The sequence below is a fragment of the Diachasmimorpha longicaudata genome, chromosome 1 (assembly GCF_034640455.1).
Source record: "Diachasmimorpha longicaudata isolate KC_UGA_2023 chromosome 1, iyDiaLong2, whole genome shotgun sequence".
In the NCBI taxonomy this organism is placed as follows: domain Eukaryota; kingdom Metazoa; phylum Arthropoda; class Insecta; order Hymenoptera; family Braconidae; genus Diachasmimorpha; species Diachasmimorpha longicaudata.
In genome coordinates, this window is record NC_087225.1 from 13,195,931 (window position 1) to 13,217,716 (window position 21,786).

At 36.1% G+C, this 21,786-nt stretch overlaps 3 protein-coding genes across 5 annotated transcripts in view; 2 read left to right on the forward strand and 1 right to left on the reverse strand.

The window, feature by feature from the left end:
- The window catches only part of LOC135163582 (uncharacterized), a 68,544-nt gene extending 46,815 nt beyond the window's left edge, over window positions 1-21,729 (reverse strand). Inside the window, exon 1 of one of the 3 annotated variants that reach the window (XM_064123185.1) lies at window positions 21,269-21,729. The gene's annotated coding sequence lies outside the window, so the exon portion shown is untranslated. Of the gene's footprint in view, window positions 1-1,551; window positions 1,833-16,804; window positions 17,395-21,268 lie in introns of those variants that run through there. The other 2 variants (XM_064123177.1, XM_064123194.1) reach the window with 2 other exon arrangements.
- LOC135163648 (protein dimmed-like) lies at window positions 5,626-16,359 on the forward strand. The gene is made up of 6 exons (XM_064123254.1): window positions 5,626-5,887; window positions 7,705-8,105; window positions 9,585-9,751; window positions 10,364-10,552; window positions 11,943-12,079; window positions 13,229-16,359. Exons 3-6 carry the CDS (start codon window positions 9,626-9,628, stop codon window positions 13,383-13,385), a joined length of 609 nt encoding a protein of 202 aa, XP_063979324.1. The 5' UTR covers window positions 5,626-5,887; window positions 7,705-8,105; window positions 9,585-9,625; the 3' UTR covers window positions 13,386-16,359.
- Window positions 17,762-21,564, forward strand: LOC135163528 (leucine-rich repeat protein lrrA-like). The gene is made up of 4 exons (XM_064123031.1): window positions 17,762-17,903; window positions 17,997-19,358; window positions 19,480-19,631; window positions 19,750-21,564. Exons 2-4 carry the CDS (start codon window positions 18,018-18,020, stop codon window positions 20,000-20,002), a joined length of 1,746 nt encoding a protein of 581 aa, XP_063979101.1. The 5' UTR covers window positions 17,762-17,903; window positions 17,997-18,017; the 3' UTR covers window positions 20,003-21,564.
- Window positions 21,730-21,786: the final 57 nt, after the last annotated feature.

The following is a 21,786-nucleotide window of genomic DNA, read 5'->3' on the forward strand; positions in this document are numbered from 1 at the left end:
CGAAAATCAAAAAAAAATTTATACTATTGACGTTTATTAGTATGTCAAACATACCAATGATTTATTAGCTAAATTTATTATATTTTAAAAATATAAACGAGAACAAAAATCATTATCTTTCTCGATAATCCCCTTGAACTGAACACTTCGTGTGATTCATAATAGTTAAGTAAAATCTAATCATCTTTTACACTGTCAAAATGAAAAATTTACTTGGAAAAAGTAGAGCAAAAATTACTCATAAAAATGGAGATTCATTGTCAAGTCCGGACGTCTTCATTTTTCACCCACGTTTTCAATAATTCATTTGTGGTAGAAACACAAATCAAAATATTATTCGCCATTGGAAACTGCATAATATATGACAGCCCGAATAACACACGATTAACGATGTTCGATAACATCATTATTTTTTATAATTAAATTTATAACCCTTGGGACATTTCCCTATTGATCATTGTATATGAGTAGACAACATAATAAAGGGTGAATAAGGTTCGAAGAATGTCCTTTAAATTTTTGTCTTCAGTTGAGTAATATTTTATGTGGTGATATCTAATTGAGTTCACAGAGTTGACATTGAAAAAGATGGAAAATTATTTTTTAATCCACTTTGACTAGTCCAATTAAAAAAAATAATTATCAAAGAGTTTTAAGGCACAAATGTGAGTGTAGAATCCGAAAAAATCGTAGATAAAGAAGTACAAAAAAAAACATTGAATTACAATTACTCTCCATAAATTGAATCATAAAATATTTATCACTGTACCTCACCTACGAATGTCCATAAATAAAATTCCACGGAACTAATAAAATCTGCAATATACATGAAATATGTTGATGATTGAATCAGTGAGTGGATTATTGACTCTCCCTCCAAGAAAAAGATATTAAAGTCTGGAATTTCGACGGAAATAATCTCATTTGAAAAAACAGACAACCACCTGTGAAATCCGTGCAACAATGTAACCCAAGGGTCTTGAAAAGCGATATCCCACGTAATTGCAATTGCAAATAAAACGTTCTTTCTTCTCAACTGTTTTGTTGAAAGGTGTAAGAGCTTGTGCAATATCGAATGTTATTTTGTAACCACTGACGTTAAATTTCCCGGAAAAACTTTGACTCCGAACTTTCGCATTCCAACGGTCTGTGTATATTTTGTTTAAACAAGTATTCAATAAACCAAACATGAAAAAAATTAATCAACAAAACTGAAGGGCATTTGTTTATCGTACATCTGCTTTTATTCTCTCTCTTATCAAGGCCACATCGTTGAAATTCACACCGACCGAAGCAGGAAAACAACAAATAAATAAATATTTTTTATCACTCCTCCTGTCCATTGTTTATTCCCCTCAAATCAGTGAATTCCAGCAATAATTCTCACGCTACAGCTTATCAATCGCTCAGTCTTGCATCAAGAAGAAATCAACAGAGAAATGAAAAAAAAAAAAAAAAAAAACTCTTTTGTACGGGAAGTGGAAACGAAAGAATTCAAGAAATTATCAGTATAAAAAAGCGTATTCGTAGCGGTTTTACTCGGCGACTTACCGTAATTTGAGAACAGACAAAACGTCGACCCAATTTTACTCTGCATTGAAATTCAACACTTGTAAAAAAAAAAAAAAAGTGATCAAGAAAAATGAATGGAGCGAAAAAAATTGAAGCAAAAAATTAGATCGAGTGAATTTCCATTGAATATTCAATTCAACTGAGTTTATTATTTTACTTGACATCTGAGTATCGATAACTCTGTATTCAGCTCGAGGGAAATCGAATTAAAACACGAAGGCAAGTGGCTCGTATCTCGACACCCACACAGCGCCCAGAAAGCCATATTGAATGATCGAAAAAACTTTGCGTTATCAAATTAATCATGAAGAAGGTCGAATGCGTCGGGGTTTATCTAAGTGTACACAAATGAAACACTCGATCCAGAGCACTCACGAAAAAGAATTGCCATTTTTAATTGGCAAATGAAAATGTTCGAAATGATAAAAAAAGAAATTGAAACGTTTTCTCGATGCAGTCTCCCTCACATATTAATTTTCAACTAAAAATACTGCGATGAAATTCTAAATTTACTATTGAAAAATAGTTATCGACTTGTAAATCCTCAGCTGCAGAATGAAACAAAATAAATGACTCTCTGAATGTATCGAATTTCTCGGTAATACAGAACGGAAAAACCCCCTGACAATATTGTAACAGTATCGTATTGAGAAGACACTAACGAAGTCAAAGTGAACCCCCTCCTGGGCATTCAATTCGTTACGCTAGATCACCCTTCGGTAATGGAGTGAAAATAATAATTGATTGGCATCATTGGAACTAGGGAAAGAAGTCTGCCTGGTCACCAGCAAATCGATCAAATCCAGCTGTGGAGATTAAACGATTCAGATGAGGTACAGTTGGGGGGGGGGGGGGGGAATGTGGCCAATCAATCTCGATATCTCTTCAAATATCAATTGCCATGATAATAAAGCCGAACAAAGAATCGGCTAATCGAAGTAATGTAACCCCGGGACTAGACAAACTACGCTCGATAATATAGAAAATAACAGCGATATTGATACTCCGCAGAACATAATTATCATTTGCCTTATTCATGAGTCAATAGATAACTCTGGGGAAAACCCGATTGGCATGAAAGTGAAATGAAGCAAATGAACAGTCAAAAGAAAAACAATATGTCCTTAATTAATATCCTTTCAACCATCAATCATCATTTCCACCTCTAATTGACACCCCGTGGTAATAATACAATAAATATTTTACACGTGCGACACTACGTTGACTCGAATATGGATGGAAATATGATATACGAAGAGAAATATTTTAAAAATTCCTGCGCTAAAATATTTTAAAAATTCCTGTGCTAGCACAGGAAAAAATTCATAAACAAATGGTCAGGAAATTCCAGTCCTGGTACTAGGAATTTCCGGGGAACTTTTGTGAAAACTTAACATTTTAACCCGTCATCATCTATCCCCGAAAATTAACAGAAGCAGAAATGTCTTCCCCTGGATGGGGGTATTCCGTCAAATGTCAATGGAATTCTTCCGTTTACATGAGTTGTAAATTTAGAGAAGTTCGCCCCGCAGGTGTTGTCTATGAATAAAAACGATAACAAGTAGAAACGGTACACGCGTCAGACGTGCGTAATTTCCAGATGTGTAAACGTTGTTCGACAATACATCTATCTAATTAATATCGAAATGCAAATAAGTGGAGTTCCGGGCAAGATAGACAACAGAAGGGGTTGTCTATCTTGTCCAGGGGTCGATCACTTAGGAACTCACTCGACCACTCAATTGGACCTCACGGTGGTAGTCACCAGACATCACTGGAAATCAAATAATTTCCATCTCCATCAGGGATTTCTAATGACTTGTGGATAACATTGGAAAACAGTAGAAGTAATCTGCTGTACACTAGAGACGTTGGTATTATCGTTTTTTCGTATTGGCCGTTTCTCTCTTAATAAAAGAACAGTACTAATTCTTGTGGATATAACGAAGAATTACTGATGATTGTCTACCACTCAGGAGTTACTCCAATGGAGGTCACTATTAGAGTTCCAGAAACCACGGGGGACAATAAACCAATTTAAGGGATCAAACCTGCGTTCTAGCGTAAAATAAGTTTTCCCTGTTTATCCCGTGTTAAAAACTGTGGTGAGATAATTTTGTAAATTGTCATTTAATGATAACGTTAATTTGGTCTACACGGAAAGATATATTTAATAAAAATTACCAATTTTCTCCGGAATTGCCGAGCGAGATGTGATTAAAAATCATTTAACGAGAATATTACAGATTTTTTACGTTCTGTAATTTTACTCCAAATTTTCGATTAAAAATTACGCTACCTAAACTTTAATTTTCCAAGTCCTGCCCGTAATCGGTAAGTGAAGTTAATTTCCACGATTTCCACCGAGATAAATGCAATTTTCAAAATTTTAATGCTTCTAGCGAGACAGTAGTTATTAACGCCAGGTATTGTCTTGTCTCGTGCACGACCAGTTACCTTTTTATATATTCCGTCAGTCTACTCAAACGTCCTCTACCGATCGTGTTGAGGTCGTCAAGTGTGATGAACCGAAGGTGGGGGTAACAATGAAGGGTCATAAATGAGTCATAAAGCAATTAGGGATCCATCTATGTTTTACGATATTTTAATATATTCAAAGGACAATGGAAATTACGGCTATGTAGGATGCAGTATTAGAATATGATTTAACGCAAGTCAAATAACTTTCCTAAATATCTTTTTAAAATTGTTTCCATTCATAATTAGCGCATCGTTTAACGGAACCTGAATAAAATGATGGACCGGCATTGAGTCAAGATGAATAAAAAAAAAATACTTTATTCACTTTTTGAATGCATCAACGTGCCATTCAATCCAAAATCCATGAAACTCTGTTTTCACGAGTTATAATGAGCTCCAGAGTTCCCTCTACCTGTATAGTATTATTTAAAAAAAGATAAGGCAAACGAATGATAAACGCGACCAATACTAGCACTATAAACGTTCTTCAATGACTGGTTTACTCAGTATCGAAGGCAAAAGAGGAATTTCGAATAATTATTTTTTTTAACTCAATTCCGAACGAGTAAGGCCCAGCATTCAACGCTATCCGAGCATTTTATTTATATCGAGTTGGAAATCGAATCATTTCGATGATCTAATTCCCGCCAGTTTCCCCTAATTCGCCTCCTCACGTTCTCACCTGCGCACTGACTGGGAGAACGCCGATCACAAAAAAATAACCCGACCAATACCCCTGGCCCAAGCGTACTAGATTTAATTTGTCAAACTTGACACAGTGACTTGTTTACAACAAAACTGTCAGGAAATGTCTGATAATTTTCAAACTCGTGGAATATTACAACTGAATATTTGAATGTCATTATCATACATTTTCTCAGTCCATTCATCAATGAATAACACTGAGAAAAAGTTCATTACTACCTGAAAGTAATAATGTCATAAGAAAATTCATCGAAGTCTGTGGCTATTTTTCGGTAATGTTACCATATTTCTCAAAACGTTAACCACCTATCAACACATCACAACAGGTTTCACAATTATCCAGGAACCCCAAAAGTTATTTCAGCCTAAATTTCTTTCTTCTCACATTAATCATTGTCCATTCGCCCAAGTCATTCTGTAACGAGCAATTAATTACGAAATAATGGCATATCCGAAAATAGAATCATAACGAATCAAAAGCTGACGGCAAATTCATTGTACCACATGTATCTACGTGACATTCAGACCAAGATCAATGGAACTCTGCTGTTTACATTGACAGTAAGAGTAAATTCATTCCGCAGGTGTTGTCTGAAGGAAAAAAAAAACGATAACATGAGCTGAAATGGTACAAGCGTCAAACGTGTAAATGCCCAAACGTGTAAAGTTATTCGACGATAGTTTTGCTTACTTAGTATCGAAGGTACTTTGGAAAAACAGGTTTCCAAACGCCAGCAGGGAGAATGGTGTTTTATTTTGGTGGGGGAGTCCCCGAGACCGATGCCACCGAGTGGCCAACACAGCGTGGGGGGACAAGCGGGCGGCCCCTGTCGGGGAGCAGAGGGAATACCGGCGACAAGTAGCGTTTACAGTTATAGTCAGTCCGGATCGGGCGCTCGTTCAGCCGGGATCACGCTCGGTGGCAACACGCTCTTTTCCACTATCATTTCTCGGCATTTAATCATATTTTTATCAATCATTCCCTGACATTAAAATAAAATTTAAACAATTGTTTTCATTTAAATTCCAACGATTTATCGTTTAAATAATCTTGTGAATAATTAAAATTGTTCTCTTAATGAGTTTTGACTTTTTGTGACAAACGGAATTACTCAGTGAAATAAAAAAAGTATGCCATTGTGAATAATAATATTGTTTTTAAGTTATTCAAACAGTGAATTATTCACCCGAGTTTTCGATTATTCTCGATTGATATTTACCACGGATTCCCGTGGAATTTCAAGAGTGCGATTAACGGGACCAGGACAACCAGTCTTGTCTTCCTACGCGAAGACATTTAAGACACATTGGAATTTTCAATCGGCCTCCACGTGTTTTGTTTAACCATTAGTTTGCCACAATAATTCTTGAATAATTTCAGAAAATTGTCCCCCTCTCTCATTGTCATTGCAACTCTGAGAAATTATATCACCGGAATTGTTACTTCCGTTTCCTCATAAGATTCTTTTCCTCAAGTCTCTCAATTCAATAGAAATAAAAAAGAAAAATATCAAAGAAAATCAGTCTTCTCTTTCATTAGTATCACTTCCTTCTTTATCGAAGAATTTTCTCCTTTCATTTTCCTTTCTATCGATGAAGAGAAATCAATGGAATTTTCCGGAATTGAATTTTCTTGAGATTCATCATTCAATTTGCCATTTTCTCTTTTCATTATTTCATATAATCTACAAAATAAAAGAAAACAGGGAATTCCGGATTGCGGCTCTGAAACCGTGAGACTTTTTCTCCCTTGTGGAATAACGTCTCTGGGTTATTCGCACGTCCCAAGGAATTCCCCCGGTGCGTTTTCACAGTGACGTGAACGTCGCGCAGCTCGACCTCTTTCACTTTAAATTTCCCTTGAGAATGAGCAAAAAAAAAACATGAGAATAAAACACTATTGAAAGAATCACAATATTTTTTCCCCAGCCAAGGCGCTCCAGAGAAGGAAATAATTGAAATTGAATTGAATTGAGAAAAAGAAATCTTTTCAACTCTCGTCATGAGACATTTGCGCGAAAATAGAATATCCAATGTCGTTATTTTTGACACATATACCACTCACAGGTTATTCCTACTACACAAGTTTATTTGTGTATATGATGGTGTACAACAACTCCATGGGAAATACGATACATTTATTTCACTCCGTGTGAATTTCATTTCTCGAGTTCACCTTTTTTTTTTCCAAACAATTTTTATCGCTTATCGAGGCCGATTAAGAGATACGGATCAAGTGCATGTCATTGGTACATTATGTTGGCTCTTATTTTTCGTTCATTTCGAATTGAACACTTGTGGATTCTTTTAAATCATAATCAAACAGTCTGCGATTGTTCAAACGTGAAACAGAATGAATATGAGAAAAGAAAATATTCTTATCGGCTAAAGAATTTGGGAATGATTTTTTAATATTGTTTCAACGGACAACTGTTTTATTTTTGGAACAAAGTGGAGCACAACAGAATATTAGACCGGAATATTTAGAAAAATGAATGTCTTCTGACGTTTACCTTCAAATCCATTCGCTTCCTGTTTCACCCGTAATGGCATGTGAAAGACCGATGAGTTTGAAAAATCAGAGCGTGAGGATTTCCTCAAAAAATTCTCGAAAGCCATTTGTTCCCTAAATTTCCAGAATCATTAAATTGCTGGAAAAACATTTGAGAAACTAAATTTCGTGAGAGTGAAAAACAATTCTGGTAAATTTTTTCCGAATTCCTTGAGTTAATTAATGAACTTTATAATCTGCTTGCGACGCGTGAAATTTCTTACGTCAAAGATTTTTTACGATCCCTAAATGATGTTTTCTCAGAGATTTGAATGGAAATTATGTACAATCGGGTAGCAATTCGCCAATTTATGACAAATTTTTGTGATTTCACAAAAATTATCTGAGAGGTTGATCACCATAAGTCTCTTATAATTCTTTGAATTCCATTTCAGGTGCCTCTGGAATAACAATAATCGACGTTGAAATTCACGGACATGAGGGAATTTTAAAAGTGTTGCCAAGTGAAGACGAAATGCGGAGGATGAAGCGAAGGAGAGGTGACGAACGCTTCAGTGGATTAATCCAGAGTCTTGTGTGTTAAAATGAGATTGTGACTGACGAGAAAAAAAAAACGAAATCGACACTTCAAGATTTAATCAGGAAATCATATACGAATAAATTAAAATAAGGAAATAAATAATAGCAATAACAACAAAGGAAGAAAATAAAAATTAAAAGTGCAGTGAACATCAGCGAGTTATTGTGAGTTCTTGTGTATCGAAACAGAAATAAACGCGATTTTTCCTCTTGACTTTAATAAGCAGAAAATTAATTCTCAGAAGGACATAGACAGGTAAGAGATAAACGTTATTTTCCACCATTATTTTTCGTTTTTACTGAGTATTCTTCCTCGTGTTAACACCTTTTTTTTATTCATTTTCATTCTGGAAGACATTGTTTAGCATAATCAAGTTTACGGAGAACCATCGTCTGGGGATTTACATTAACGTGGGTTAAGAGGGGGTTGAGGTGGTTCATTCGTGTCGTGAAAGACGATGATAATGACGTTAAAGTTGGTACGCATCGGTCTCCGCTTCGGGTATCTACGGTCATGAATAGATATGCCACTGTGTACGTGAAGTGTCAAAATGATAAATCACATGGAAGGTTATCGCTGTCAGTTTCTTTATTTTTTATTCATTCAATAAATTTTTTCCCATATTTTTGAAAATTATTAATGAAGGGATTAAACGAGTAGCTTCAATTTTGCAACTGACACGATTGATTTTTGTTTGTTCGATAAAAATGAAAATAACTTTCATTGACAAAATATTTTGAAAAATAATTTCCCCCTTCTGCTTTTTTTTTCAATATGAAGAGCTTATAAAAAGCATGAAATTAGTTGTCGTCAGATTGGACGTCAGTAACGCCAACACTTTGCCTTATCACTCTCATTTATAATACGCGAAGCCAAGACACCAGACAACAATTCCATACTTCATTGTTTTTTTATTATAACGTGTGGTGCACTTTTAGATTATATCAGTTGGTACATAAAAATACTGAAATTTATGTTCCTTTCGTGGTTGTATGATATATCATTCCGTCAATCGTTGAATCTGAGCCGTAAAAAAAATTCTGTCAACCCGTCAACTCGATTTATATCGATCACAAATTGATATCTACATGGTTAATCGCGATTAACAACTGACAAGAGCCTCGGTTACTTTGATGGATAGAGGGAGGGTTTGTACTCGGTAACCTGTCGTATTCGACATTTACAAATTCTGCTCCTTTGTAAAACTAATTATAATGTTCCATTAGTGAGAAATAATCATGTTTAAATCCCAGTATCGTATCGTTTTTTTCGGTTTTTAACGAAATTTTAGAGAGATTCAAAGAAAAACTAACAAAGTAGACATTTTTTTAACTAAATGGTTTTTAAAAGATTATTGACTATGGAATGGTATAGTTTATCGTGAATGCGGGAAATAGACTACACATCTGGAAAATTCGTGTTCAACTCTAGAATTCGCGTGATAAAGTAGAACACCTGTGGATCTCATATCTTCATTCACAACTTCCTTCTGTATCAACAGGCAGACCACACGTATCAGAACAAAGGAAGTCCCCTTATCTTCAGCATTCCTCGACCATGTGGTTGTCAACACACATTATTTTTTTTTTTTCAACGAGGAAAATATGCTGACACTGTGAAACTCCCCGCGTGCCAATGTACAAATCGGTCATTCTCTCTTTGTCAGTTGATCCATAAAATACAGTCAAACAATATCGAGAGATAAAATCAAACGATTATTCATATTGCTTCCAGGTCGATTCCACATTAATTCTCGTGAGGGGTTGGATGAGATAATGCGAAGTCTGGAGAGATTATCAGGCAGCGATCAGGACTGTGGAGATCAGGAAATGTACATCGATCTGGATGACGCTTCGGTCGATTCAATCACTGGGAAAAGAGGGCGACATCATGTTGCCGAGGTAAACGGATGAATTGAATTTATTATTCAAACAAATTCGAATTGCCAAGACCACTCGGGAGATAGAAAAAAAATTTCTATCATCTAGATATCAAGCAAAATGACAAATATGCGAGGAGACATTCTTTAATATCTCCCTGACCTGATTATCGAACGAGAATCACAATTTGATATCAAGAACTTCATAGCTGTTTAATTATAATAATTATGAGGGTTGTCAATAGAAAATATCTCAAATGACCTCTTTTGCCCTTGATGAAACGATAATGTTCAAACACATACTCCCATCATTTCCCTCTAAAATTGTCAATAACTCATCAAACGACCGAAAACGTGCGCTAATTCGATAATGATCTCATAATTGATACTATTGTGAATTGTTGAAGTATGTCAATAACGGCTGATGTTATGAAAAATATCGAGAGACTATTTAAAGACCGGAAAGCTCCCCACAATAAAAACCTCACGATTATTTTCCCTAACATCACTCATTCCCACCACAATTCAACAATTGACAATATGAATTATGGAAATTAAACTCGTTCCACGGCTTCTCCACTGGAAATCAATGTTAAAATATTCAACTGACGGTGAAAATTATTGAAATAATCAGGTGGGCGAGGAGAGTGACAGCAGCGGAAGCGAACGTAGTCCAAAGCAAGCAAAACGTCGAAGTCGCGGTGGTCCACCAACGACACGAAGACGAAAAAGTGGAATTTCAGCGAGAGAGAGAAACCTGAGGAGGCTAGAGAGTAACGAGCGAGAGCGAATGAGAATGCACTCCTTAAATGACGCATTCGAGGTAAGACACACGTTCCATCCTCCACATGAAGCCACTAAACTACTAACAGAGTGACTCTAAAAATAGTCGATATAAAAAAAACGAGGAAAGACCAAACAAAAAAAAAAAATGAAACAAATCTTGAAACGTCCTTGACAATTTTCTCCTCTTTCCCTGACTTTTTACCCGGCGGGCCTGTATTGTCTGAATAAAATACGAGATGAGAAGACAGGAGGTGAGGCTCAGGCACACCTGACATGGGTAATTACCTCTCGGGGTTAACGTGCCAACTACACCATTCTATCTATTTCACTCTGTTCTCTATTATCGATGATCTCTTGAGATAGTTGACCGATCACGCTTTTTAAATCGACAACACGACGAGGATATGCATCGTCAAATAATTAATCATTACCGATAGAAATGAAAGAATAATGAGAAGACATGAGAATTAATTGATGAGCAAATTTTCTTGATTTATTTTGCACAAATCAGAAGAAAATATCCGAATGAAGGAATTACTAGAGAATCGAATACTAAATTTCTCAAGTGCCATTTCACAATCAGTGAGTAAACAATCAGTTCTGCAATTTTTACGGAACATTTTTCTCTACGCAGAACAACGGGAAATTTATTTTACCAGAGGTTAAAAACTGTTCTAGTAATTGATCCTTTTCGCGCACAATTCGTAGACAGAAGAAAAAATTTTAATTCAGTTAAAGTTAGTGGGAAGAAAATTCCCTTCATGTGAAATTGTCGCTAATAGGGAGTTAATGACTTGCAATCATGAATTAATCTTGAAAATATATTAAAAGATTCCAAGGCATTGGGTTGGGTCTCAACTGCAAGTCAAAGACCGGACATAGAAAATGCGAGGGTGTGACAACGATTGAGGCTATTGTGACTAACCGCAAAATTGTTTCAATGAAAATATTTTCAATGATCAAGTGTGGTTGACATTTACTCGCAAATAAAATATATGAAGGACGTCCTAATATTTAATTTACTTGGTTTTTGGTAGAGTTATAATTTCTGATGAATTCCGAAGGTCTCTGACTCATAGACCGCAGTCTGACACATCACGGTAATGTACCAGTAAATTGCTAAAATAGTTCAAGTGAATTTTACTTATGCTTGAGAATTGTGGAGGGAGAAATGTCATTTACGAGCAAAGTCACCGCAAAAAAATCGCTATCTCTCTGGGATTGCAAAATATTAACCGACACCTAAATTACTTAAGTTAAGTCGACTATTTGAGTCCCCAGGTAAACTATTTGACTACTTCGTTAATGAATTTAAAGTGTCAATTTTTCATATTTAAAGATTAAAAAAACACTGGTCAAGAAAGGTGGAAAGAAAAAAAAAATTTGCTTGCAACATTGTGGAAATTAATGAATCTTCTAATTTACAGCAATTGAGAGAGGTAATACCCCACGTGAAGATGGAAAGGAAGCTGAGTAAAATCGAAACACTTACGCTTGCCAAGAATTACATAATGGCGCTTACAAACGTCATATGCGAGATGCGAGGGGAGGAACAACCATACACGTGAGTTGAATAGCTAATCAACAAATATATTAGTGCCTTTCAATCTCTCCCGGTGATTAAAACCCCACATTTTTATCCTCAATTTAAAATACGCAAATTTCACCCAACGGCGCTGGTTTCATCACTATGATAATTTCTCTACTCGAGTCGTGTATGTTTCCCCCATTCTGTTGTTTTAGTTCTTTTTTTTTTGGTACCGTTATTTCAACATATTTAACGAAGCGGGTGCAGGTGGCCGGTGCGAATGCCAATCACGTAGCTAGGAGCATCAAGAGGTTGTGAATAAATTTTTCAAAACCTCATTTAAATTGAACGATTCGATGGCGGTGATGGATAAATTCTGAATGCACACATAGTGAACAATTCTATTGAAAAAAAAAAAAAATGTTGCACAGTTGAAAAAATTTTCAAGAGACTCTTGTGTGAATTTTTTTGGAAGATTGACACCAAAGATTTTTTCCCCCCACTGATCTAGAGATTTATCTCCTGTGATGTGATAGAAGTTAAAATATAACAGTCACATACATAATATTTATCCAACTGATCTATCAATTAATTGAAATTTAGTAAGACATGCTGATCATTCTTCAATTTATTTCCTTCAATGCGATATGCCGCCTGGAAAAATAATAAATTGAAAGCGAGAAAATGATAACAATTTGAAAGATTATGAAAAAAAACACGTTTCATATCTCGACGAGAATTTTTCCTCTCATGAAACAAAAATTCATTGAAAAAGGGGAAATCCCCACGATACTGATAACTTCCCAACATTTTCTGATGCTCTCCACGTGAACAAAAAACCCTTTCAGTAACGAAGCAAAAACGAATTTAAAATTACCCTCAAATGTAGTGAAAAAAAACTTCTCGGTATTGCTGTACATAACTGGAGTCGTTTTAGTGCGTTGATAAATTGTGATATCGATTTATCGACGAACAACACCGATAGAATTCGAAAACATGTTGCAATCATTGAGACGATATAATGAAGCTCATTTACTTTAAAAATGAATCTACTTATCACTTGCTATCACTCCTGCCTCCTGTTCATTCCCCATTCCCCCATTCATATAACTTCATTTAAAGATAAAATGGGTAGGCTTCAATTTTTGAAATTACTTAAGAAAATTTTTCTCTCATTACAAACAGATTTGTCGATGGGGAGTGTGGCTCAAGCAGTGGTGACAGCACGGGTCAGCATGAATTGAGCGGTGGTGAACAAGCTGAGGAAGCATCCCCCGCGTCCCATCATGAAGCAAATAACAACAGTCTGCTACACGAGGATCTCGAGCGCAGGATACCTTAGTTATATTTTTATTTTGTCTTTTTTTTAATCAAAAAAAAAAAGGGAAAAATGATGGGAAAAAGGTAATGAGAGAGAAAGAGATGCGATAAATTAAACTTCAAAGATTCGGAACTCCATTAAATGTACTCTCGTTTCGAGAGTAAAAACAAAGGTGGCTGGGAATGGGTTTTGGGGGGAAGGGGGAGGAGGCGGTAGTAAGGTACATGGAGAATGCCGTTACGTGACACACAGGATCCGACGAATTTTATCGAGGACACACGACGCAATTAAGGACCGCGCCTTGAGGCTCTTAACGATCACTTCTACCTTGTGATTCTGTTGAGACTAACGAGTGTGATCCCCTGCGTGAGAAACTGCGTAATTGTTTCATGATGGTTATTACCACTGCTTTTTGTAAACACAATTCTGTGATGAAGTTGAGAGAGAAATGAGTGAATGTAATCAGATTTTTCTTTCTTTTCATTGCTTATTTCATCGGGATTTTTTTGCGAGTAATCACACGACGAAGTTTATTTATTTCACTTGATTTCTCTCTTTGGCTTCATTCGAGTAATTATGAGGGAAGCGAAATGGCGAGACACAAATTGGCATTCGAGGGGGAGCATGGCCTCAAACGCGCTACTGTGATAGAATAATTTTTTTTTTTTTCGTATTAGAGTTTTCCGTCGATTTGAATTCAGGGACGAAGTGGTGAAGTGAGTTGAGTCTCTCTGATAATGCAATAGTTGATTAAAAACTCCAGTTGATTCTTCCAATAAGAGAAATTCGCTAACGAAGAAACCAGTCCCATAATAAATGATACAATACACGTTTTTCCTACAGATATTAATTTCTCTAATAAGTTTCTGCCAATTGAATAATTTATATTGATGATTGCTGTACTATTTTGCTAACGAGTGACCTCAGGAATAAATTGAAAAACCCCTTTGAGGATAATTTTTTGTTGAAAAAAAATTCTTAGAATCACTCATTACCAGGATTACCAAGATCAGGCACTTAAGAGGAATATAATTCTTTTCTTGACTTGACTCGTTTTATCACTCGATTCCTAAATCATTCGCCACTTATTCGTGTGAATCTCGCCTTTGTGTTTCTATTGAAATTCATTAGATAGGATTCAAATAAACAATAATGTTCATGATCTACGTGGGAAAGTTTGTTCGTGCCTTGATGTTAAACGTCTGATACGTATGTGTTTAATGTGTTAAATGTTGTTCTGAGATGACGTTGATGATCTTAGGCAGCTAATCGCTATGCAAAAAAAAAAATCGGTCTGGAATCGTTTTTCTCTTATTATTCAGTACGAAACTCGACTACGCGTCGTACTGAGTAATACAAATAAGCATTTAAAGATTTATAACAATGATGCAACTGCTTAGGTTGAATTGCTCCATTTGATTCTTCTCAATTGAGTAGATTAATGATTTATCTTGTGTTTTTTTTTCCGTGGAAATCCGATATTTTTGAGCTGATATTAGGAGGAAGCTACGTCTGAGTCTGAATTAAATTTTCATGTCATAATATTGTTGTATCATTTTTTCGTGTTTATATGATCTAAGACATTCCAAAGGATCGTGGACTGCGTCTCACGGATTTCTGATGATTTTCTCTTTTCTTTTTGTAAAGATGGTTGTGATTTTACTTAGAATCGATAGGGAAATTCGATTTGATGAGAGGATTGATTGTTATTTTTTAATTTATGATCGAGTGAGACGCAAACGTCCTCATTTCCGTCCTTAAATACGACAAGTTAAATAACATCATTTGTTCATGTTCATTAGAACCTTAGAAAAATTTGATGGTTCATTATTAACTGTGCTTCCAACTTATGAAAATGTCATTGTTTTAATTGTTATGAAAAATTCATCGTCGTTAAGTTGTGCTGAATAATTATACTGAGAGAAAATTTTTATTGAGTAATTATTGTATCAAAGATTTTATGGAGGTCATCGAATATTTTTCACAATGAAAAATGTATTTTTTCCGTTTAAGAAAAAGTTTTATCATCGTTCATGCCTTTTCTCAATGTATCTTCAATTTACACAATTGAATTTTAATAATTCCCTAGTGAAGTGACATAAAAATGCGAGTCAAACGATTGTGTGTGGAGTTTAATTGTAAATCGCTGAGGAAGTAGTGGATCCGAAGAACAACATGTAATGAAACTTTTCGTGATCACAGAAATTTCCTCCGAGGAATTTTTTCTGATGAATTTTTCATTCTCCGCAATATTCACAAATTTTTTTGACTGTCTATTTTTTGGAAAGGAACTTTGATGAATGTGTACTGATTAAATTCCAATTTTGTGGACTAATTTTTTTAACGAAAAATATCGGCCAAAATTTTTTAGAGATAATTTTTTCTACGAAAAATATCTGCTGGTAAATTTGTGAGGAACTTTTCTATCGACGATATTAGCGAGATAATTTAGAATACCAGTTTTTTATACTTTGAATGGGCTCATTTTGAATAGAATCACTTCACTACTGAATGACTTAATAAAAAAAATGAAGAGAATCGTTTAATGAGCTGTACATGTACTTGAAGAGTTGAGAGAATTCACCGTTTATATAATGCATATACACGAAAATCGTCTATTATACATATATATTTTATTATTCTAAGTTTTATAAGTGACCATATTATATTATCAATCAATTCTTCCATCAATGAATTCAGGGATATGATTTCATTATATTGGAAAATTGATAGCTGCATATGTGTGCAGGGGAGGGGCACATCCATTGGATTCTAGTTCTGAACATACAACAAAAATGGATTTTTTCGAAAACTAAATATTCACGCAAATCCCCTGGTATATGTACTTCGTATATTTATGATGAAATAGGTAAACACGAGTGATAAATACCTATGAGCGTGTGGCAACATGAAAATTGTATATATTTTTTGAAAAAAAAAATTATAATATAAAGCGAGAAATTATAATATATAACGTTTCACACGCTTAAAGACATATTTTCGTATTTATTAACCCGTCATTTCCTGGATTTTCATTTTTACTTTTCAACTACAGAACTGTCCCGAGATATGTAATCTTTATTGGTTTAGGTGAACTAACGGAATCCGAGTGTGATATGAAAAGCCCACGAGGGCAGGTCTGTTTTACTCTGTTAACTAGTGATGCAATGATACCTCGCAAATTCAGGGATATCGCTCTGAACATCTTCTTCAGCCACTACCGGTGGCAAAAATTATTAAAAATCAACACGAGTTTCAGACTGTTACTGAATGAACTTGCAAGAATTTTGGATATGAAAATAACTGACGAATATTTATTTCGACTCCATGTTGAGTGCTTTGATCGAAAATTCCGGGTGACTTCACAGTACACCAACGCAATCTACGTCGCAATTAGGTGATGCAAGTCACCACAAACTTTAAGATATTAGCAAACTTACCCCACGCCTCTTCTCCAACCGGATGATTAACGAAGATGCCACCACGAATCGATGAGTTGATCAATAGCCGACTGGACCACACGATTCGAGCACAAACTTAGTTTCACTTCACATTCTAGCACTCAGTGAACAGCCATTTGCGGCCATCCACCTTCCAACAAGCCCTAGCACTTCACAAACAACACAACACTCGATACATGATTCACTACTTTTCAACACCATGGTCACCACTTCGACTGTTATTGTCACCACTTATCATTTCAAAATCTTTATCAAGGCTTCCTGGGATACCTTCGATGTCCACATTTGTAAATAAACTGTGAGGGCAGATTCACTCTTACGAGATCGAGAGCGTCACTGCGTTTCTTGAGTTAGGGACGCCATTAGCGACTCACTCCCCTTTGTCCTTGCAACGGGCAGAGTTAGCATACATACAGTTGAACATCTTCCGGCGTATATTGCCCCCGAATTGTTATTATGAACAAGCACTAACACTTCACAAACAACACAACATTCGACACACGATTCACTATTTTTCAACTGTTATTATCGCGAATTATGAATACAAAATCGTTATCAAGTCCTTCCGGAATAGCTTGGATGTTCATATTCGTAAATAAACTGTAAGAGTTGAATCACTTGTACGAGTGCAAGAGCTTCACTGCTTTTCTTGAGGGACGCCATTAGCGATTCACTTCTCATTGGTTCTCACATCAGGCAGATTTAGCATACATACATTGAAAAATCTCCACGCGTATATTGTTCACAAATTGTTATTATAAATGTTAACAAGAAGACGTATTCTTCTGAGGACGAGTCCTCCGCGGAACGTTTGGTCTGCGTTCTCCCGGCACACAAAGGGAACTAACCGCCGGTCGATACAACGAAATTCTGTAGTCGCGAGCTCTCGAAGCAACAACACGACTCGCTGCTAGCCCCGCTGTAAAATTCAAAACATTGGGGCTCTCTGTGATCTCCCGAACTGCTTCGTACAGTACGGCTCGCGTCTACGTGCATCGACAGGCGTAATCCGACACCGTGATCTCATCGTAAATAATTTCAATAACCCAGTAGAACGTCGATCAAGGGGATAAAATCCGTAAGTACAGTGACTTAATTTCAACCTGGCCAGCTCTCTTCTGTTTTTAAGAGCATTCCTTAACCTTTAATACCACTTCACTTTACTCACAAGGGAACAAAATCAGAGAAAAGAATGTCTTTAACGAGTGACGACCGGATAAAACACAGAAAACGAGGAACCGACTCGTACCTCGTGCAAACAAAAAGATTATTCAAATCTTCAAGGACGATTGATGATTCTCAGAAGATGATAGAGTTCTTGGAGTTGCAACAGGAGTTGTCCCTTGCGAATAATAACTTGACGCAGCTCAGGGACGATATCTGGACATATCTGGGTAACCTGAGGGTCCTCAACCTGTCCGACAATTTTCTCAGCACTCTTCCGAGCGTCGTGTCTCTCCTAGTTCACTTGGAAGACCTCAACATGTCCAAAAATCGACTGATGACGATTCCAGATGTGATTTTGAGCCTCAGATCTCTCAAGAAATTATCCCTGGTGGAGAATTCGTTGAACGAACTCCCTGGCCTTCACGCTTTGGAGCATCTGGAGCAGCTGAACGTTTCAAAAAATTGTCTAAGCTCCCTGCCAGACTCCTTGGGTTCCTTGACTCAATTGAAACATGTGGATCTGTCGTTCAATCACTTCAGAACACTTCCAACCTGTTTTCAACAAGGTCTGAGAAATTTAGAGTACCTCGATGTCTCTGGCAACATCAGACTCAATCTGAATACACCAGTGAGGAGTCAAAAGCTCAAGTGGTTACTTGCCAAGCAAATTGCTTTCTGTCCTGGCTTTCCAAAATGGATATTATCAGGACATTTTTCAGGGCTTGAGGAACTTATCTTTAATAAAAGCAGGTTCGACAGATTCGTGCTGCCCCAGGTCAATCAAAAGACAATGATCAGAAAGCTGGGCCTTCAGAGCTGTTCCTTGAAGGATTTTCAGCTGCAAAGAATTCTGGCTAATGTCATTGGACTGAGAATCCTGCAAATCGGGAATGATGACTGCAGGAGTCTATCTAAACTGTTCAATGTGATTAATCAGTGCCCCTTGAAGCATGTTAAGAATCCTGCTGAGCTCGAGGAACTGGAAATGAGGAACTTGTATCTGTCTTTCGTACCCAAGGACATTGGGAAATTTACGGGACTGAAGAGGATTGATCTGGGGGGAAATGATCTCTCGTGGCTCTCTAAGGAATTTTGTGGCCTGGATAAACTCGAAACTTTAATTGTCGATAGGAATTCCCTAGTGGAACTTCCACAGGACATTGGGAAGTTGACAAACCTGAAGGTGCTGAGGGCTTCCGCGAATAATCTGGGGAGCCTTCCTGCCAGTTTTGGAGAACTCAAGAGTTTGGAGGTTTTAGATCTTTATAATAATAGTTTTACAGAGCTTCCAGTGGCCCTGCAAGGCTGTGTGTCACTCAAGGAATTGGATTTTGAGCATAATTATGCTGATACTAAAGAGCTTGGGGTAAGACAATATTGGTAGATACTTTTTAGTGAATTCGATGCCAATGACTTCGGTTATTGCATCTTGTTTTTGATTGATTGAATAATTCTAATTGGACGTGAAATAATATGATTGTTTCTAGGTGAACAGCATTTCCTGCCAGGTTCTGCGGACAAATTTCAGAGATAAAGTGAAAGATTACAGGGACAATGGACCAAAAGAAGAGATTCCAGTGAGTTCGCCAGAGAGTACTCTATCTGATTATGAATGGGAGAATTCGTGCAGTGGATCACAGTGAGCATAATTCAGTTTTAATTCTTCATTCCATTAATTTTTTCAAGAAATCAGCAAATTCATCTCCAAATCACTGCATTTGGCATTCGCTTCTTCAATTTAATATTCATTTGTTCAGGAACGTGTCGAATTCTTCGCTTGTTCAACAAAACTGGGATGAGTCAGAGGATTCCAGCGAAGAGTTTGACCCGTACAATCCACGACCTCCGAGAGTAAAAAACACATTCGTATATCTAAGTCACAAGAAGTTCATATTCTGCCCAAACGACATTCATCCCCCCTCGATGAGGGAGCGCATCCTTCTCGCAAGAGCAAATGGGGACTATCAACCCCTCTCACCCCCTGTGGAGGGCCAATTCGATGATGCATAAGTAAAGTATTCAATCCTGTTCCTTTAGTTTTCAATTGTGGGACTTAAAGAGTGAATTTTTGTTGTCTTGATCTATCTCTCTTTAATTTAATTTAGAAATGCCATAATTATGCCAGGATATGTATTATCCCTGATCGAAGTGGATTAGAAATTCGTAGATAAAGCACTTGTTATTTTTTTGCAATTAAAAATATTAAGAGATGTGATATATAAATGAAAATATTTTCAGTGATGCTTGTAGCTTGCCTAAAAGTGCAATCGGAATTTTCCGTTTCCCTGTGTGATTATGTAGACAGAGAATTGCAGTATTGATATTACTTTTGATTCTTCAAGAGTATTAGCTGAAGAATTTAATTCGAGAATATCTTCTTATTATATAGCTTTAATTTTTATGAATAATTGGCAGTGAAAAAAATCTATAGCTGTCTATTCTAAGCCAATCTTAGACATTTTGTCTTTAATTTACACTAATGCCCGGTTTTCCTTTCATAAAAATTCCTGATTCTTGATTTTGTTATTTATGGTCACGTTACTAGTCACTACTACGTAAGAGCCTGATCGGGCCCGAGATAGGAATCGGGAATTTTAAATCGATTCGTGTATATTTTTTAATCATCATTGTTATCTCCCCTTTCTAGTTGTTGCACTCCAACAATTGACCTACCGCAAGATTAGCAAAAATCTATTATTCTAGTTCTGGATAAACATATTTTCATCTTTTGTTGCTTCAGTTAGCCTTTAGTTTCAAAACTATCGGTAGCATTCATGCTCTGGAGTGTCTCAAACTTTTTTCCACCTCATTGTTCTATAATGTCTATTTTCACTGATTGTTTATTTCAATTCCAATACGTTTATGTTGTGAACAAATAGTCAATAGCAGTCGTTCTATAAATTTCTTGAGGAATTTTATTTCCTGAAAAAAATTGTAATTTTTTTACCTTCATGTGAATCATGACATCAATTATGGCGCATTATAAAGAGTCAGTATTTGCGTTACGACTCCCTAAGAAAATTTTTATAATTTTCGACGTAATAATTAATTTGATAATACACTGTGAATACCAAGAATTACTTCACACCGATATGCAGATACCATTAAATTACTCAAATGATCTACTGCGATTTTATCGAACTGCGCATGAGTATGAGAGTATGAGCGTGTTAAAATATAAATGTCGATTTTTTGTTGTATTTTCGATGCATTATTTCGGGATGCAATATTACTTATTATAATGTGATATTATTTGATAATTTTACATAGTCTTACCTTAAGTACTACAGCTGTATAAAGTCAGGATTAATTAACATCGAGAGCAATTGATTACACTAACTGCTTCGCTGACCAGCTACGGAAGGAGAAGTTCAGCCACTCTCAACTCGTAGCGCTCAGAAGTCGATCGTAAAACCATTTATTCATAAACAAAGTCGATATCGAGTGATTAAGCCACCGAGTGTTCACCATGATTCATTGTTGTTTCAATTATCATTTTTACATTCTAAACATTTCTATTAATCGTGTAACATTTACACTGCGTCGAAATAAAAAACGATTCTTTTCTGGTCTTTTCATGGGATTAATTTTTCCTAACACATGAAAAATATTGCTGGAGCTGAATGAATTGACTACCTTCCAGCATTGATTCTGGAACTCAGACCAATTAATGCAAATTTCATCGGTTGGTTGGAAGATAATGAATACTAAAATTGTTCATTGTACGGCACTTTATAAATAGCGACATAAAAAAAATTACAGGCTGTGGTATCCATCGACAGCTACCGAGATCA